At 32.7% G+C, this 18,970-nt stretch overlaps 1 protein-coding gene across 4 annotated transcripts in view; it reads left to right on the forward strand.

Annotated features, from left to right (window-relative positions):
- The window catches only part of NIPBL (NIPBL cohesin loading factor), a 175,364-nt gene that overhangs the window by 147,896 nt on the left and 8,498 nt on the right, over positions 1–18,970 (forward strand). For all 4 annotated transcript variants that reach the window (XM_031444091.2, XM_031444078.2, XM_031444089.2 and 1 more), the window contains exons 33-42: positions 5,341–5,449; positions 6,905–7,041; positions 10,519–10,659; positions 10,784–10,877; positions 11,309–11,463; positions 11,918–12,008; positions 13,983–14,156; positions 14,509–14,699; positions 16,583–16,690; positions 17,174–17,374. In XM_031444091.2, coding sequence (XP_031299951.1) covers positions 5,341–5,449; positions 6,905–7,041; positions 10,519–10,659; positions 10,784–10,877; positions 11,309–11,463; positions 11,918–12,008; positions 13,983–14,156; positions 14,509–14,699; positions 16,583–16,690; positions 17,174–17,374 — 1,401 coding nt within the window. The remainder of the gene's footprint in view (positions 1–5,340; positions 5,450–6,904; positions 7,042–10,518; positions 10,660–10,783; positions 10,878–11,308; positions 11,464–11,917; positions 12,009–13,982; positions 14,157–14,508; positions 14,700–16,582; positions 16,691–17,173; positions 17,375–18,970) is intronic.

The following is an 18,970-nucleotide window of genomic DNA, read 5'->3' on the forward strand; positions in this document are numbered from 1 at the left end:
CCCATTATTCTACAGTTTAACAGAATCTCTAGATGATTCTGATACAAGCTAAAGATGGAGAAACACTGTCCTTTATATTGGTAGGGAGTTTTAGTTATATAGGTGAATGCATTTAACAGAACTGGGCAAATGTACACTGAAGATTTGTACATATCATTTTATGTAAATTTTATCTCAAGGAAAGAGGGAGTATATTGATGTCTACAATTTACTTTGAAATCCATCAAAAATAAGATGGGAACAAAAATCACATGATCATCTCAAGAGATACAGAAAAAGCATTTGATAAAGTTCAACACCCATTTGTAATAAAAACTCTAACCACAGTTGGTATAGAGGGAACATATCTCAACATAATAAAAGCTATTTATGACAAACCCACAGCCAGCATAATACTCAGTGGTGAAAAGTTGAAAGCTCTCTCCGTAAATCTGGAGAAGGACAAGGAAGCCCACTCTCACCACTTCTATTCAACATAGTATTGAAAGTCCTAGCCATAGCATTCAGGCAAGAAAAAAGAAATAAAAGGGATCCAAACTGGAAGAGAAGAGGTAAAATTATCACTATATGCGGATGACACGATACTAGATACAGGTAACCCTAAAAGCTCCACGCAGAAACTATTAGAGCTGATAAAAGAATTCAGCAATGTAGGGTGATACAAGATTAACATACAGAAATCAGTTGCATTTCTTTACACTAACGGTGAAATATCAGGAAAAGAAAGTAAAGAAACAATCCCTTTTAAAATTGCATTCAAAGTAATAAAATACTTAGGAATAAATCTGACCAAGGAGGTGAAAACTTATATGCGGAAAACTACAAAACATTGATTAAGGAAATAAAAGATGACTTAAAGAAATGGGAAGATATCCTGTGCTCTTGGATTGGAAGAATTAATATTGTTAAAATGACCATACTACCCAAAGCAGTCTACAAATTTAATTTGATCCCTATCAAATTACCCAGGACGTTTTTCACAGAACTAGAACAAATAATCTAAAATTTATATGGAATCACAAAAAACCTAGAATTGCCAAAGCAATACTGAATATAAAGAACGAAGCTGGAGGAGTAACCCTTCCAGACTTAAGACAATGCTACAGAGCTACAGTAATCAAAATAGCATTGTACTGGCACAAAAACAGACATAGGGATCAGTGGAACAGAATAGACAGTCCAGAAATAAACCTACAGGCTTATGGTCAATTAATCTTCAACAAAGGAGGCAAGAATATACAATGGAGAAAAGACAGTCTGTTCAGCAAGTGGTGTTGGGAAAACTGGACAGCAGCATGTAAATCAATGAAGTTAGAACACTCACATCACACACAAAAATAAACTCAAAATGGCTTAGACTTAAATGTAAGATGAGATACGATAAACCTTCTAGAAGAAAACATAGGCAAAGCATTCTCTGACATAAATCTTAGCAATGTTTCTCCTAGGGCAGTCTACCCAGGCAATAGAAATAAAAGCAAAAATAAACAAATGGGACCTAATTAAACTTACAAGCTTCTGCACAGCAAAGGAAACCATAAGCCAAACAAAATGATAACCTATGGAATGGGAGAAAATATTTGCAAATAATGCAAGTGACAAAGTTTAATTTCCAGAATATATAAACAGCTCATACAACTTAATGACAAAAAAAAATGCAAAAATGGGTAGAAGACCTAAACAAGCATTTCTCCAGTGAAGACATACAAATGGCCAATAGGCACATGAAAAAATGCTCAATATCACTAATTATCAGAGAAATGCAAATCAAAACTACCATGAGATATCACCTCACACCAATCGAAATGACCATCATCAAAAAGTCCACAAATGATAAATGCTGGAGAGGGTGTGGAGAAAAGGCAACCCTCCTACACTACCGGGAGGAATGTAGTTTGCTGCAGCCATTGTGGAGATTCCTCAAAATACCAAAAGTAGACTTAGCATATGATTCAGCAATCCCACTCTGGGGCATATATCTGGTAGGAACTCTAATTTGAAAAGATACATGCACCCCAATGCTCATAGCAGTAGCATATACAGTAGCCAAGACATGGAAACAACCTAAGTTTCCATCAGCAGAGGACTGAATAAGGAAGTTGTGGTATATTTATACAAAGGAATACTACTTGGCCATAAAAATAAAAATAATGCCATTTGCAGCAACATAGATGGACCTGGAGATTGTCATTCTAAGTGAAGTAAGCTAAAAAGAGAAAGAAAAATATCATATGATATCACTTATATGTGGAATCTTAAAAAAAGAAGAAGAAGAAGATGAGGACACTAAGGACCTTATCTACAAAACAAACAGACTTACAGAAAGAAACAAACTTATGGTTACTGAGAGGAAAGCAGGTGGGAAGGGATAAATTGGGAGTTCGAGATTTGTAGATATTAACTACTATATGTGAAAAAGATAAGCAACAAATTTCTTCTGTATAGCAGGGAATTATATTCAATGTCTTCTAGTAACCTATAATGAAAGAGAATATGAAAAGGAATATATGTATGTATATGTACGAATGAAACATACTGAACCACCAGAAACTGACACATTGTAACTGTACTTTAATTAAAATAAGATGGATAGAATTTTTTAAAATAAGTAATCATTTCAAAGGACACAGGAGAAAACTTTGATAAAATTTAATACCCTTAAATAATAACTTGTAGTAAACTAGGAATAAAATCTGACAGAGAATAAACTATAAAACCTAAAGTGAAATACATGCAAAATGGGAAGATGTTAAAAGAGATCTCATCAAAATCAAAAGCAAGAAATAGTTATTAAACATGTCAAGGTGATTGTATCTGGAAAAGCCAAGAGCTAAAAATAACTGTCACTTCTGAAAATGCAGGAGCACTGACTTACCTTAACAAAACATCAGGATTTATTTTTAAAGATGCAGTAATTAAGATAGTATGGTACTGAACAGACCAGTGGAACAGGATAGAGAGCCCAGAAATAAGCCTCTACATGTATAGGATATACTTACTATAAAACAGAAGTGGCAACACAGGTAATGAGGAAAGCATGTACTTTTCACTATATGGGTCTGGAACAATTGGCTATCCATAAGGCTTTTTTTTTTTTAATTCTTAAACTCAACGATTAACTCCATATAGATTAAAGGAAATCTTTAAAAACTTTTAGAAGAAAATATGTGTGAATATATTTTGACCTTTCTTACGAAAGGATTTCTTAAGTCACAAAAACCATTAACTTGAGAAGACTGATAAATTTCACTGCATTAAAATGAAGAACATTTATGAATCAGGAAAACACAAGTCACAAACTGGGAAAGATAGTTGACACACATAGCTGAAAAAGGATCATTATTAAAAATACATAAAGAACTCATCTCTTACAAACCAATATAAGGCAAGAGTCCCCGTGGGAAAATAGGAGAAAGTTATGAATAGGCATTTCATAGAGGATATAGCAAATATGGCATAAAAGGCATTCAGCTTCATTAGTAATACTGGGAAATAACAAAATCAAGACCACATTTTATACCCATTTGATTGGCAAAACTTGAGAAGTCAGCTGATAGCGAAAGAGAAAAGATGGATGGATTAAGTAGTATCTCTTAAATACTGGTACTGAGAAAATAATGCAACAAAATTTTTTAAATTTAGCATTATTTCATTAAGTTGAACATTATATCTTACGACTTAGCAGTTCCCCTCCAAGTTATGTACACCCAGGTGAATCTTGCATATGTGCACCAGGAGACATGAAAGATTATGCCACTAAAATTATAATTAACCTGTCTTCGGAAGAGTAGATAAATGAATTGCAGTATAGACACATTGGCCTGTTGTATAGCAGTGAAAATGAGTAAAATACAGTTCTGTGCAGTAACCTCAGTTATAGTTAGTGACGTATTGAGTGAAAAAGGCAAATCCCAGGAGAAAGTTGAAAATCCAGTAAAATTAAACAGTATATAGCTTAGACAATTTTTTAAAGCAAAGAAATGGTAAAATTCCTGAAAAGTAGTATCTTGAAAGTGAAACAGGAAGTTAGAATAAAGGAGCACATTGGGAAATATAAGTTATTGGAAATGTTCTTGAGTCGGGTTCATAGTGCATCATTAATACTTAAAAATAAATAAATTAAAAGGTCACATACCAGCCTTGGTGATGTGTCATGAATGAAAATTTATGTTTAACACTTTTGCATATTCTTGTTGTTTTGAAGAGGAAAAAGAAAAAACAGGGATGAGGGGTTATTTTCTACTCCTGCCTGAGAAAGACCAGGCTAGCATACGATTTTTATAGCTACTTAAGGAAGTGAGTTATACAGGACAAGGAGAATTTGCTGTTCACAGCTGAAACTGGGTAAATTGAAGTTACCTTGCTTTGATTTAAGTTAAGTGTGGGGGGAGATGTGTGTGATAGGTTATTCTAATTGCTTCCAGTTTTAATCATCCATGCATCTTGTGAAGGTTTAAACATGTGCTGCCCCATATTAGCCACATGTGTTTTTTCATTTAAAGTAATTTGAGTTTTTATTTTTAATTTTAGTTCCTCAGTCATACTAGCCACATATCAGGTGTTTTAATAGCTGCAGGTGTCTTGTGGCAACAGTATTAGCACAGATATAGGACATATCCATCATTACAGGAAGTTCATTGGACAGCACTGAAACTCTTCACAGAAATTACACATTTTAAGTTGCTTAATATCCCCAGAATTGTATTAGCTAATCTTTATTAGCAAAATAGATGTACCTTAGATGAGTTTGTCATTGATCTATGATTATGAAAGATTGGATTTTTATTTTTTGGCTATAGTCTCTCTTCCTTACGTCATTATTCATAACACTTTTCTAATGTTGTTTATAAAAATTTGGTAAAGGGTAGCAGAAGAAATCTAGCCTTATGTTTTATAATTGCAGATTTTAAAATACAGTTCAGATATAATTACAATTATTTTTAAGTTGTAATTAACCCATAATATACTTTTTTTGAGACATTAAAGAAATGGAAATAATGAGGAATAGAATTCTAATTCTTTAAACTCATTCAACTAGTATTGAGTGGTACTCTTAAGGAGAGGTCACTGTTCTTATTTCTCTCATATTCTACCTTAGATTCTACACCTAGCAACTTAAATACTTCATACTAGAATTATTTGAAAGTATTTATAAATGATTGGTTTATAAGATATTTTAAAATATTTGTTCTGTATTTGTTAATTTGCTTATTCAGTATTAAATTGTTAATGACAGATTGAAAAGCTTATTACTTATGGACACATCTAATGCATTTATATTATTATTGTCTAATGAATAATTATACTGGGATTTTTGTTTTTATATATACACATGTATAGTTGTTGAAGTCTGAAGAGGATTCCTCATATAAACCTGTGAAGAAAGCTTGTACTCAACTTGTTGATAACCTAGTTGAGCACATTCTTAAATATGAGGAATCTCTAGCTGGTAAGACATTTTATATATTGGTCATTAAGTTGATTTTATAAGATATTTTAAAATACTTTGGGCACATTTCTCATTTTGCCTCTAGCTCTGCTTAGCATAATTATTTCACTTTTAAATGATACCTGTTTTTTGTTTGATGTTGAATCCTAGGTTATATTGTTAAGGTTGACTAATATTATCTAGAGCAGTATAAAAAGCATAGGTCTCATCTCTTCCACATATCTTTCAATAGCATATGATTTTAGGTGTCATAATGAAGAGGAATAAAAGTCCAGGGACTAATATGTATTTAGCTAAATGCACCCATCTAAAAATGGTTCAATATCTTTCAAATCAGGTAAAATTTTCTCTCAAAATAAAATTGTTTTCATTATTATAAAAATGTTTTTAAAGGACTTATAGTACATTCCCAATATCATTTATAATTATTATATAAAATGTGCTTAATCTTGACCTAGAAAGCTGTTAATATTTTTTAAATTGACAAATTCCTTAAATATTTAATATTTTATATTATCTGTCATACTGTTTACCAGTCATAAAGCTGAAGTTACTAATCAAAATATAAATAATTATATAAAACTATAAAAGTTATAATTGTTACCTTTTGCTTAAAAGCACACAAGACTAACATTACTTCCTATCTCGTAATGTACACTAATGAGGAACGATAGTCAGTCTTGATCAGTTTTCAGAATTGAGAGCCAGTTGCATCTTACAGAGTTACCATTTATGGCACTAAAGAAAATTGTTGATATCCTTTATATTTTTATGCAGTTTTTTTTGTTTATTTTATTTTCCATGTTTCCTCTTTTTCTTTTTATCTCCTGTTCCACTTCCCCCTTTTCCCCTATTCCTAGATTCAAGGGTGATACTGTTGTCACTTAATAGTTAAAAAGTTTCTAACCTTCTCTAAAAACCCCTAAGAACCACTTTATATCCTAACTAGCAAGTTTCCTCTCACCTGAACAGCATTTTGTTTACCTTTCTAATGTAGCACTTGTCCAACTTCTTAATCTGTCACTCCCATCTTTTCACATTCTTCTTCCACAGCAGCATCTCTTTTTTCCTGGTCCCCTTGAACACAGTATCACCTCAGCTGAATCTTTCCTATACTCATTTCCACCTATTTTTAGTTATAACCGATACCATGTTTATTCCCAAAAGCCCATCTCTAAAAATTCTACATTTTAATTTTAGTCCTACTCCCCTGAGTATAAAACTTGCCTTCCATAGTGCAGCCTCTTTGTCCTTTATCCTTAATATATGTGATTTATATAACAAAGGAAAAATGGAATACAGGAAGTCTAGTTTCATAAGAAATGCTTATCTGTTATATTGAGGCATGTACTGAATCTATTCAGGAGATAGTATTGAATAATTTATATAACATTCTGTATAATTTTCACTGCCTTGTCGTATTTTAGTGTCTTATTTCTCTGTTTGTTTTTCCAGACTCTGACAATAAAGGTGTGAATTCTGGAAGATTGGTAGCTTGCATAACCACTTTGTTCTTATTCAGCAAAATAAGACCCCAGCTCATGGTTAAACATGCCATGACTATGCAACCATATCTTACCACTAAATGTAGTGTAAGTATAGAACAATCCTATTTTTCTTTCTTACATAAATCAAGCAGTAAATATTTTAAATTTAGAATTCACATTGTGTCATCTTCATTTTCACTGACAGATGACAGTCATTTTCACTGACAGATAACTGGGTCATGTACTCAAATATATGTTTTAATATTTGTGGCAAGTTATCTACAAACAACATTTTTCTGATGTATTATAAATAAAGTTCAAGCTCCATTTTTCTGTAAGCTTCTCAAGCCAAACCCTCGGTAATGCTTAATAAATATTGTAACTATTGTTAAGACCTCAAAGGTGTATGAATCAGAGTTCTTGTCACTGAGAAATTTACTGTCTTTTGGATTCTGATTTTGCTTTTCATTTGTTCTTAATATATTTTATTTATTTTTTAATAACATATCAACATACTGAATATGGAAAATCTAGGATCATCAGCAATGTTAGGCTGTTATTTTAAATTAATATTACCCATATTGTATTTTCCCAAAGTCAAATATGAAGATTAAACATTGCTTGAATAAAATAACCCAGCAATTTATGATAGTATGGTGAGTTAAGTGGCTTATTACAAAGATATAAAAATTATGACAATGTGGTGAGTTAACTTGCTTATTACAACACTAAATTTTAAAATACTCTAAAAACTTAAAAATGTAAATAGTTTTTTACTTGTTGTATTCCTAAGGAGCTAATTTTAACTGTTTACTAAATTTGTTTTGCTGCTATGGTCAGGTTTTTGGTGATCCAAATTAACAAATTCTAAGTAAAAACCTCAGAATGTCCTGAGAAATTTTAAGAACTGAAAAATGTACCAGAAGATAAGTACATCAAAAACAATATATATTACTTCTGAAACAACATACAATTCTATCTTTAGGGCTTATGTTAGATCCAGAAATAAATTAATATGTAATCTGTGGCTGATAATAGCTAATATTTATAGAGCACAGTGCCAAGCACTATGAAGAATTTTACATGCATTGTCTCACATTGTGAAGTAGATACCGTTATTAATGTCTCAATTTTACAGGTAAGGAAATGAAAGCTTAGAGAATATCAATATCTTGCATAGTTTCACACAGTTTACCAGTCCCAAAGCTAGAATTCAACTCCACATGTGTTTGCCTGTAGAATCTGGACTCTAGTGGAACTTGTATAAGTAGTCCTCATTTCAGTCAATATTTTTTGAAAGCAAGGTTACTTTGAAAACATTTTATACAATTTTTATGCATATAAACATTTTTATGTATACACTAATATAAGGTTGTATATAAATAAGACCATCTTGTATATGATAGACACCTTTTTAAATTTTTAAAAATTTTTTGTCTCCTACCCCCATCTGTGTTCCTCCTCATCTCAGGATAAGCAATCTGGAATATCCTTGCATACTTTATCCAGGTTCTATAATTGCATGTACATATGCACACACATTTGCACATGCGCGTGCCCACACACGGTTGACCAGGTTTTTTAAAAATCAGGTCTTGTTATATACATATCTGTTAGGCATTTTTACTAATCTCAAATCATCTGATAATACATATTTATCTAATCCTTTTGAATGGCTACATATTATCCATATGGATGTCCTATGATTTATTTAACCATTTCCCATTTGGACAGGTATTTACATTATTTCCTACTGATAGCCACTACAAGCAATTCCTTAATAATCATTTCTATTCATATACCTTTAAATACTGGTGCTGTTTTGTTTTTGTTTATTTTTTTTTCCTTTGGGGTAGATTCTGAGGAATTGACTTGCCAGATTGAGGGAATTTTTTTTAGTTTTGATTTTGTTTTTAAATAGATCTTGCCAGATTGCTGGTGGACATGTTTCATAGCCTCTTTGGAAACCAGTACATGACTATCTGTGTATTTTGTACTCTTTGTCAGGCTAACAGGTGTAAAGGAATAGTTCATTGTTGCTTCAGTTTCCCTTCCCTGATTTCCAGGAAGGGTTAGCATCTTTTTTACGATGTTGACCAGTTGGACTTGATTTTCTGTAATTTGTCTGTTCATATCATTTACCCATTTTAGTTTTCAATTGTGAATTTTTTTCCTATTTTTTGAATACTCTTTAAATGTTTTAGATATTGAACTATCTTATGTATATTCATTTCAAATATTCTGTTCTGTGTCTCTTTTCCTTCATGATTTCCATCTTTATTTAGAGTTTTCTTCTAGATTTGAAGATACTCCTTTTACTTGATTTTTCAAGCCAGTAATGTTGAGTAGTTTCAAAAAATTTTACTACTTTTTTTTTTTAAAGTAAAATAGTAGCAATGATTCTCAAGTGAATTTATTTTACTTGACAAAAACTAATTTATCCCTAGACGCACTGTCATTCCCTGTTGCCTAAAGGAGGTGGGAGTGGGAGATGGCAGGGAACAACAGGATTTCTGTGTTACTTGGAAAAAAGTATTCACTTACCTATTTTTTTATTTTATCCTTTGGATGTGCTGAAAGGATGAATGAAGGTGTGAAAGTTTTAACCAGTGGAACAATAAGCTCAAAGAATTCAAAATGAGTTTCAATAACCTGTTGCTAAGAATAAGGAATGATAACTTAGCTAGCTAAAAACATTTGTCGAAAGCCTTAGTCCACCAAAAAAATTACTGATTTTGGTTACTTACGGGCAGAGGAACTGGGTGATTGAAGGACAGAGGTAGGAAAGACTTTTTATTATAAATCCTTAATACCTTTTGATTTTTTTAATACTCTGTTTTTTAAAAAACTGCTTAGTTTTTTAATCAAAGTTTTAAAACCTTTAAGATTAAGAACATTTTCATATAATATTTTAAATTTTAAAATAAAGAAGCCTTACACCTAGTTCTGGAATTGTACATTTTCATCTGTCATTAAAAGGGTTTACACAGGGCTTCTCATCCTCAGCACTATTGATATTAAGGGCCTCATTCTTCGTTGTCAAGAACTGTTCTGTGCATTGTAGGATGTTTGGCCACATCCTTGGTCTCTATTCACTGGATGCTAGTAGTATCCCTCACATCCCTGTTTTAGCAACCAGAAATGCCTCCATATATTGCCAAATATCCTTTGGGAGACAAAGTCACCCTAATTGAGAACTATTGGGTAAACATACCCTAGTTTGAAAAATAGTAATCTTAAAAACTGTACCTGTCTTGGTGAAGTACTCTCTTGATATTTAAACACCATTTTTCAGAATGGACTTGTGGTGCATTTTAGGGAAAGAAAAGAGTAACTGTAGCATTGTAATTAAGTGACCCAAAGATCGCATGGTAAGTTAGTGGCAGAGCTAGAATCCAACTTCCTATCACTGTCTGGTGTTCTTCCTTTCGTACTTTATAAAAGCTCTTTTCTAATAATGTTGAGCTTTTTTTTTTTTTTTTAACTGAAACTTTATAATACTAAAACACCCCAAAGCATAAAGATGTATATAGTTTCTTTTCAGATTTTGATATTCATAAAGCACTAATTTTATTCTTACAGACACAAAATGATTTCATGGTTATCTGCAATGTTGCAAAAATCCTAGAGTTGGTTGTACCACTGATGGAGCATCCAAGTGAAACTTTCCTTGCAACTATTGAAGAAGATCTAATGAAGCTTATCATCAAATATGGCATGACTGTAAGCATTCAGTTTACCATCTCTGTGTTGATTAGTATGTGTCACGAATGATAACTTTGCCATATGTTTTTAACCTTTTTCTTTAACTTTTGTCTAAACAGTAACATTTTTTCTCTCTTTTTAGGTAGTACAACATTGTGTAAGCTGTCTTGGGGCAGTTGTAAATAAAGTGACACAAAATTTTAAATTTGTGTGGGCCTGCTTCAATAGATACTATGGTAAGTTCAGTGCCTGGGCTTTAAAATTATTCTGCTAGATCCTGCAGTGTGTCTAGCTCCTTTTTAAAACATCTGGTAAAAGGTAGCATCAAGGGAATTAAAAGACATGTGATTGTAAGAGGTGGTTCTCTCTCAGAAACAATACTTTCTAGTATCTTTAGTATTCCCTTAAACCAATACGATTACTTCAGAAATTTATCTGCTCATAAGTAAATTTGGTAAGGTTTTTGCCTACTGTGTAAAAATAAAATTTAAATATCCTTTTTTTCTTTGATTAATTCTTTTAGGCTCTATGGAATGCCCTTATAATTCTAGACATTTAATACTTAGAACTATTAGTAAAATTTAATTTCAATTCATAAGCAGTAATTCTTTGAACACAATTTAAGAATAGAGGGTTTATTATAAATAAATATTATTTATTTTATTAGGTGCCATCTCGAAATTAAAAAGTCAGCACCAAGAGGACCCAAATAACACTTCACTTCTAACAAACAAACCAGCGCTTCTTAGATCTCTTTTCACTGTTGGAGCACTATGTCGGCATTTTGATTTTGATCTGGAAGATTTTAAAGGCAACAGTAAGGTAAAGATCCTAATATTAATTATTTAGTATGCTGAAAAACATAGGACTGTGTGACCCAGTGAATTGAAAGTGACTGTCATAACCCAGGATGAAGACGTTAGAGTAGTCTGGTTTAACTCTGAAGCAGTGCTGCTCAGAACGTGGTCCTCACCCTGGTTTCTGATCCATGAACTGTTACTGGTCCGTACCAAGATACGTTTACAGGTTTTACCAGCTTTGTAATAATAGGCACACTGTTTATACAGCAGCTGACTTTGTTTTTTAACTTTCTGAATGAATTCCATTGTTCTGAAGCTTAGGGATTTATAAATGTATTGATGATTTATTCTTTAGTAAAGTTCATATGTGGGAATTTTCATTGTTAGCTTTTAGGTGTTTTTTTTTTTCCTTTATAGTTGAAAACTAATCTAAGTTGCTCTTCTTTATATACTTTGATGTGTTTTTTTCCCCTCAGGTTAACATAAAGGATAAAGTACTTGAATTATTGATGTATTTTACAAAGCATTCAGATGAAGAAGTACAAACGAAAGCCATCATTGGTCTGGGTAGGTTAAGTTTAAATTTCTTCATAGTTTTTAGTTATTAAGAGGTTGAGCAAGTTTTTAAATTTTGTGAGTCTAAACTGTTGGTTAATTTAAGTACATTTCTGTTCACTCTATATAGAATCTAAGACTAGAGGTTAAAACACCTGGCTGCATTCTTGGCTTAGCCAGTGACTTCCTGGGTGACTTTGAGCAAGTCATGTAACTTCTCTTTTCATCATTTTCCTCATTAGTAAGATAGAGTTGATAATACTTTCTTCTGCTTCTACTTCATAGGGTTTCATAAAAACATTGTTTAAAGCAATTTAATAAAGAAAGATGATAAAGAAGAATTTTGTGCTATTGTACATTTTTAAAATTTTTTTCTTTGCAAAGCTTTGTCATTACAGCTGCCTCTTCTAGTCAAAACAATAGGCAGTCTATACAGATATTTATGTAACAGAAGTACATGGTAATTAATCAACCCAAAAGGAACAATTTGGATATATACTTGTCCTATATTATTTTTCCAGGACCATTGATATAATAAATACATTGCAGAAGGTTAATTAGGTCTTTGTGGCTTATCTGGAAAGAGACTGGAATAGGGGAGAAATATGAGGATAGCATTAAAGTACCTGAATTGAATGCACTTTTAAAAAATTAGAAGAGCACTCTCTCTAGGTTTTTATTTTGTTTGTTTTTGTTTCATTCAAATCCATGTAAAGCTATTCAATAAGGTTAATAACTTATTTAGAAATTTTATTTTCGTAGCATTAACAAGGTTTATAATTTAATATGCATGGACAGTTGTTGATATCAGTCATTTCAATAAAAATGAGTAATGGAAGATTCTAAGTTACACAAACCTCATTAAATGTTTACTGACTTCTTTAAAAAAATTTAAATCTTAATGCCTTATTCCTCCTTCATCCCTTTTAGGAAATTACATACAACAAAGATAGTAAACATTACAGATACTACTTACTAGTGAGTTATATTGGTGCAGGATTGCCATTAAGTCAGATGTGTACCTTTGAATATTCAATCTGGACAAATGTTATGTAAAGTGGCAAAAACTAATAGTGTTACATCTAATTCAGAGAGCAAATAGTATGAATTTTAACTTAAAGAAGCAACACTATCCAGAAAATAGTGCCTCTAGGCCAGTTAACAAAAGATTTTGCCTGGGCCATAGTTACCCTGTGTGACCTTGGGCTAGTTGCATGATCACTCTGTGCTTTGAATTTAGTTTGTTATTTGGCATCAATAATACTTGCTGTCATCAAGGATCTTCATTTTATCTCACATAAACATTTTGTACAAATAAGTGTGGATAATATTATTTTGTAGCTGTTAACTTGTGATTATAGAATTCAGCATTGTGACTTCATTATAATGACATGAGAAATAAATAGAAGATATTTTTAGCTTTACTTTGTTTTAGGATTATTCTGTTTCATCAAATGGATGGATTTGTATATATGTACATATATTTTAACAACACCAACGTAGGACCTTCTGCTAGGGATCTAAAAAATGTTTGCAAACATTACCTCTTAAATCCTGAAAACATCCCATTGAGGTAGGTGGGTGGTAAATATTATTGTCCCCATTTTACAGATGGAGAATTGAGGCACAGAGAGATTATTTGACTCACCCAAGGTCACACTACAAGTCAGTGGTGGAGCCAGGAATAGAACCCAAGACTCCTGACTCCTAATCCACTCCCCTAGCCACTAGGCCCTGCTCCCTCAAGGTTTCCTCTTGTGTGAAATTCCCCTTTGAAATGCAATTTCTTGTTTTTAATTCATGGGGAAAGAAGTACCTGCTCTAATACTTCTCTAGATAAGGCCACCAGCATATTCTTCCAGTCATTTTAAGCTTTAATTTTTGAAATAAGGACCTTTTTATATATAATTTATCAACATTTTCACTAAATGTTATATTTAATTTTAATATGAATATATCAAGAGGTTTTTTTTCTCTCTCTTTTAGGATTTGCCTTTATTCAGCATCCAAGTCTAATGTTTGAACAAGAGGTGAAAAATCTATATAATAATATTTTGTCTGATAAAAACTCCTCAGTAAATTTAAAAATACAGGTGTTAAAAAACCTCCAGACCTACCTACAAGAAGAAGATACACGTATGCAGCAGGCAGATCGAGACTGTAAGTGAGAACACATTTTCAGAATTGACTGTGTGGCTGCAGTTAGCATACTCTGTGGCTCTTTTTTAAACTAGATCTGTGAACTTCCTTATCTATTACATGAAGGAGTTCAGTTAGATAAGAATCCTTCATAAACTCCGGTTTGTAAAATGTAATATATGTGCTGATGTTAACATTTTGACAGAGGGAGAGGGATTACAGTTTCCATCAGGTCCTCAAAGGAGTCTCTAACAGAGATAACAACAACAAAAATTAAGAATCATTGAACCAGCTGTAACATTTTGTGCTTTTGGTTGTGGCCTAATTTGGTGCATTTAGTAAAGTTAATATACATGTGTACTTCCTTTTGTAGGGAAGAAGGTTGCAAAACAGGAAGATTTAAAAGAAATGGGTGATGTTTCCTCAGGGATGAGTAGTTCCATCATGCAGCTTTACCTCAAACAGGTGCTTGAGGCGTTTTTTCACACCCAATCAAGTGTACGCCACTTTGCCCTAAATGTCATTGCATTGACTCTAAACCAAGGTCTTATTCATCCAGTTCAAGTAAGTATGTTTTATAGCAGCAGTAGTTACTAAAAGAGCCAAATTTATTGTTATTTGAAGACATTATGATTAGAGAATAAGTAGTTCTTTATTCCTCTTGGTTATTATTTTTGGCCCAAACTCTTAAGAATCTAAGTTTTAGTCCGTCTCTTAGGTTATCATTACTGCAAAATACCCATATATTCATAATGTTGTCTCTATTAAACAAACTTCCAATTTATATCTGTAGGATGTGTATTCAGAATTATTTCTTCTAAGTAGAGATGATAGATTCATTTTAATTCATATTGACTTTTATCCCTAAGAACCAGCAGCATGTAATGTCAAGAAAGTTAACTGGGTTAATAATCTAACTGTTACACAGGGTAGATTTTAGTCTGCAGAAAAATAAACTATGTAATCTGAACTCAGTTCATCTTTAACTGGAGGTAACATCAACTGCCCAACACCTCAGAACACTGATGCGTGGACTAAATGATGTACTCAAGACATATTAGTACTACTGAGGATTGGCAGCTAATGCTGATATAGTAGTATTTACACCATCTCATGTGTTTAGGAGAGTGCCCTAGGCTGCAGAAGTGAATTTATTAGATAACCAAAGCCTGTGCCCTTTAAGATTTTTACTTTGGCTGTATTTTGTGGAACTTTCCCTAAAATATGCTGTATGTTATTATGCCGTGTTCCTCCCTGTGTCCTGAAACAAAGCACACTAACGAGTATTTAGCCTGTTCTTCATGAGTCACGGTTGTCATCAGCAAGATCACTTGGCAGTACTTGGTTGAGACTCAAATTTTTTAGATACTTAGGGTTCTTTGCTGGTACTCTAAATGGTCTGAGCTGGTTGTGCCTTTGTTATATCTTCTTATAAACTTCCCTTTCAAATTTCACACTAATAAAAAATATTTCAAGAGTGGGGCAATAAACTCCTTTATAGTCTTCACCTATATTCACCATTTAACATTTTGCCACAAATTTTCTCTCTTTCTCCATTCATATACTTTTTTCTGAATCATTTGATAGTAGGTTTCATATATCATGATTTTTTTACCTCTAAACACTTCAGCATATATTTTTTAAGAACAAAGACATTCTCTAACAAAACCATAATGCAGTCATTCAGGAAATTTAACATTGATACAATGTTATCTGATATATAGTTCATTTTCATATTTTGCAAGTTAAGCTAATAGTATTTTTTTATGGACTTTTTTCCAGGATTTAATTTGTGATGACTCATTTCAGTTGGTGCCGTGTCTACTTTTTCAAAGTTTTTTGTTCGTTTGTTATTGTTCTTGTTTTTCTGGTTTCCTCACTGCTCTCTGATTCAGATTTACTAAACATAGTTGTGGTGTTTCTTTATAAGTGTACAATGAGTATGGCTGTTACCAAATTAACTACCTATTCAACTGTCTGATCATTGAAGCCATATCTGAAGTCAGCTTTATGGAAAAAAAATTATATTTTTCTAGTTTTGAGTATGGAGGACAAATTGCTTTTTCTCCAATATTATCTTTACTCAGAAAATTCAGTCAGGTTTGAAAAAATCATTGGATTGTACATTTGTAGTATATATCAAAATCTTAAATGGATATTTTTAGGCTGGAAGCCCGTTCATTTTAAAGAACCTTAAATTCACAGTGAAATTGTTTAAATTTCACCACATCAGTAGTTTTGCTGATGCTCCAGGCTTTTTTGCATTAGACTAAATCTAAGCGAAGATTAATAATTTTTAAAAGAACACTAAAACACGGCATTAATAGGAAGGCCTGTAAAGCTAAATTCATGTAGCCCAGATACACAGCAAGTTTTAATGTATGTCAAGATACATATAGAGCTTTTACTACTGTGATGTCTTACAAATTCTTTGTTTTTATTTCCAGTGTGTACCATATTTAATTGCTATGGGCACAGACCCAGAACCAGCTATGCGGAACAAGGCTGATCAGCAGCTTGTGGAAATAGACAAAAAATATGCTGGATTCATTCATGTATGTATATTTTAATTGTATAACCTAAATTCAAACATCTTTCTCTGATAATCTGTTTCTTTGGCAAATGTCCTGTTCACATTCGTATTAGAATAAAATATTTTGTTTAGTATCCACTTCTAAACATGCTACTAGGTTTGTCTGCCAAGGTGTCTATTCTTGTTTCACACTAACTTACGACTGAGCTGGAGATAACAGTCCAGCACATGTGCCGGACTAAATATCCAGGGACGCATGGGTTCTGTTTCCTATTGCATGATCTTAGCAGTGATGGCTCCTCTGGGTCTCCCTTTTTTCTTCTGTGAAGTGAGCAGTTTGCAATAGATGATCTTCAAGGTTCCTTCCAGCACTTGGATTCTATGATTTTTATTATTTTAAATAAAACCATATAATGAAGTTAGCCTTGTAGTATAATGCTCAAAATTATATTTTTAATTTGACTTTCAATTTCCATGGCAAAAATAAGGCTTTTATTGATTTCAGATGAAAGCGGTGGCTGGTATGAAGATGTCTTACCAGGTGCAACAGGCAATCAACACATGCCTAAAAGATCCTGTAAGGGGTTTCAGACAAGACGAGTCCTCTAGTGCTTTGTGTTCACACCTTTACTCCATGATCCGTGGAAACCGCCAGCACAGACGAGCCTTTCTAATTTCTTTACTCAACCTCTTTGATGACACAGCAGTAAGCATAACAAACTTATTATTTTAAGAAAATAAATGTTCTATGAATTTTATGCCTAATGTAGTCAACATTTTTAAATATTACCATTTTAGTAAATAATAGTGACTGTATTAAATGTGTGTTTCTTTAAGTCTATGTTAATTATAAGGTATGCAGTCAAAATTGAAGGGGAAGTTTTTTATGAGAATAAACACAATGAGGGATAAAGTCTAATTGTGTCTCCATACTCAATATCTTATAAGCCTTGATAGCAGGTTCTCGAAGCATACCTTTAAATAAGCTAAGTTACTAAAGTCTCACTTTTGGGGATAGATTTGATAGATGGAGAGAGCGAGAGAGAGAGATTTCACTTGTTTTTATCACACTCAAATATTGTTAGAGTAACTGTTTTAGGTTTTTGGCTGCTAAGATCCCTACTTACTCAATTTGACCTCTTTAATGAAAAGCCCACTTTTGTGTAATTACAATTTTGACCCTTTGGGCTACTGCACAAGTTGCATTGGCCAGGCCCATAAGGCAAGAAAAATGAACATCCTGTTCTTTAAGCTTTCCTCTTAATTTATTCATTTTACATAAATATTTATTCAGTATCTGCTACATGGTAGCCATTGTGCTAGGCGATGAAGATAAAACAGTAAATAGGACAGGTGTGGTATCTTTCCACATAGATCTTACCAATTAGTATAAGTGTGTAAAGCTTTAAAAAGAAAAAAAAAATTTTTTTTCTTACTTTAATCACTTGGTAGCTTGACTTTGTTGTTATTCCAACACCAGATTTTTTTCAGTAAAGCAAAATTAAAATTACCAGAATGTAGATACCTTACTAGACCTCTTCTTTTTAATACTACATGAAATTTTTGGGTATATGATCTAGCAAATAAATATTACAAACATCTATTTCAGAAATACTTGGAATATAATTTAATCATCACAAGGGCCATCATCATCATATCATCATCAGTATTAAGCTTTCATTATGTGTAAGACATTTTGATAGGAGTACAAAATGGTATGATAATATTCTCTTATCCTCATTGGATCTTATCTCCAGGTGGGAGGATAGGACACAAAATAAAGGAAATAATAGTTAAAGGTTAGCATAATCCAAGTACCAGGTGGTTTGTATGGATATTACTCTAGTCTCTGCCTCCTCCTTGAGCTTCATTCCTACATGTTTTCATTGCCTGCTGTTCTGTCACCTCAGCATGTGAAATGTTAAACTGGAAATCAGCTCTCATAAGGTAGTGCTTTCTTCTGACCACCTCCAATAAAGGATGTCAGAGGAGGAACAAATCACCGAAGGCCTAGGGGGATTAGATAAGATGGATCTACTATTTAAGGCAGGGATAAATGCATGAATAAAGGCACAAAGATAGAATGTGTGGGAAATAATGAATAGATTGTTATTTAACTGCAGAAGCAAGGTCATAGTGAGGCATGGTTCATGGAAGATCTTGTAGACAGTGGAAAACTGTTTAAAGTGTCCAATACAGTGATGAGGACAGGTGTGGAAGATCATTTTCGGGACACAGATTTTTTTAGCATTGTGTTCACACTGAAGGTAGTAAGGGATTGATCTGTTATGATGACAGTTGG

Source organism: Camelus dromedarius, chromosome 3 (genome assembly GCF_036321535.1).
Source record: "Camelus dromedarius isolate mCamDro1 chromosome 3, mCamDro1.pat, whole genome shotgun sequence".
In the NCBI taxonomy this organism is placed as follows: Eukaryota; Metazoa; Chordata; class Mammalia; order Artiodactyla; family Camelidae; genus Camelus; species Camelus dromedarius.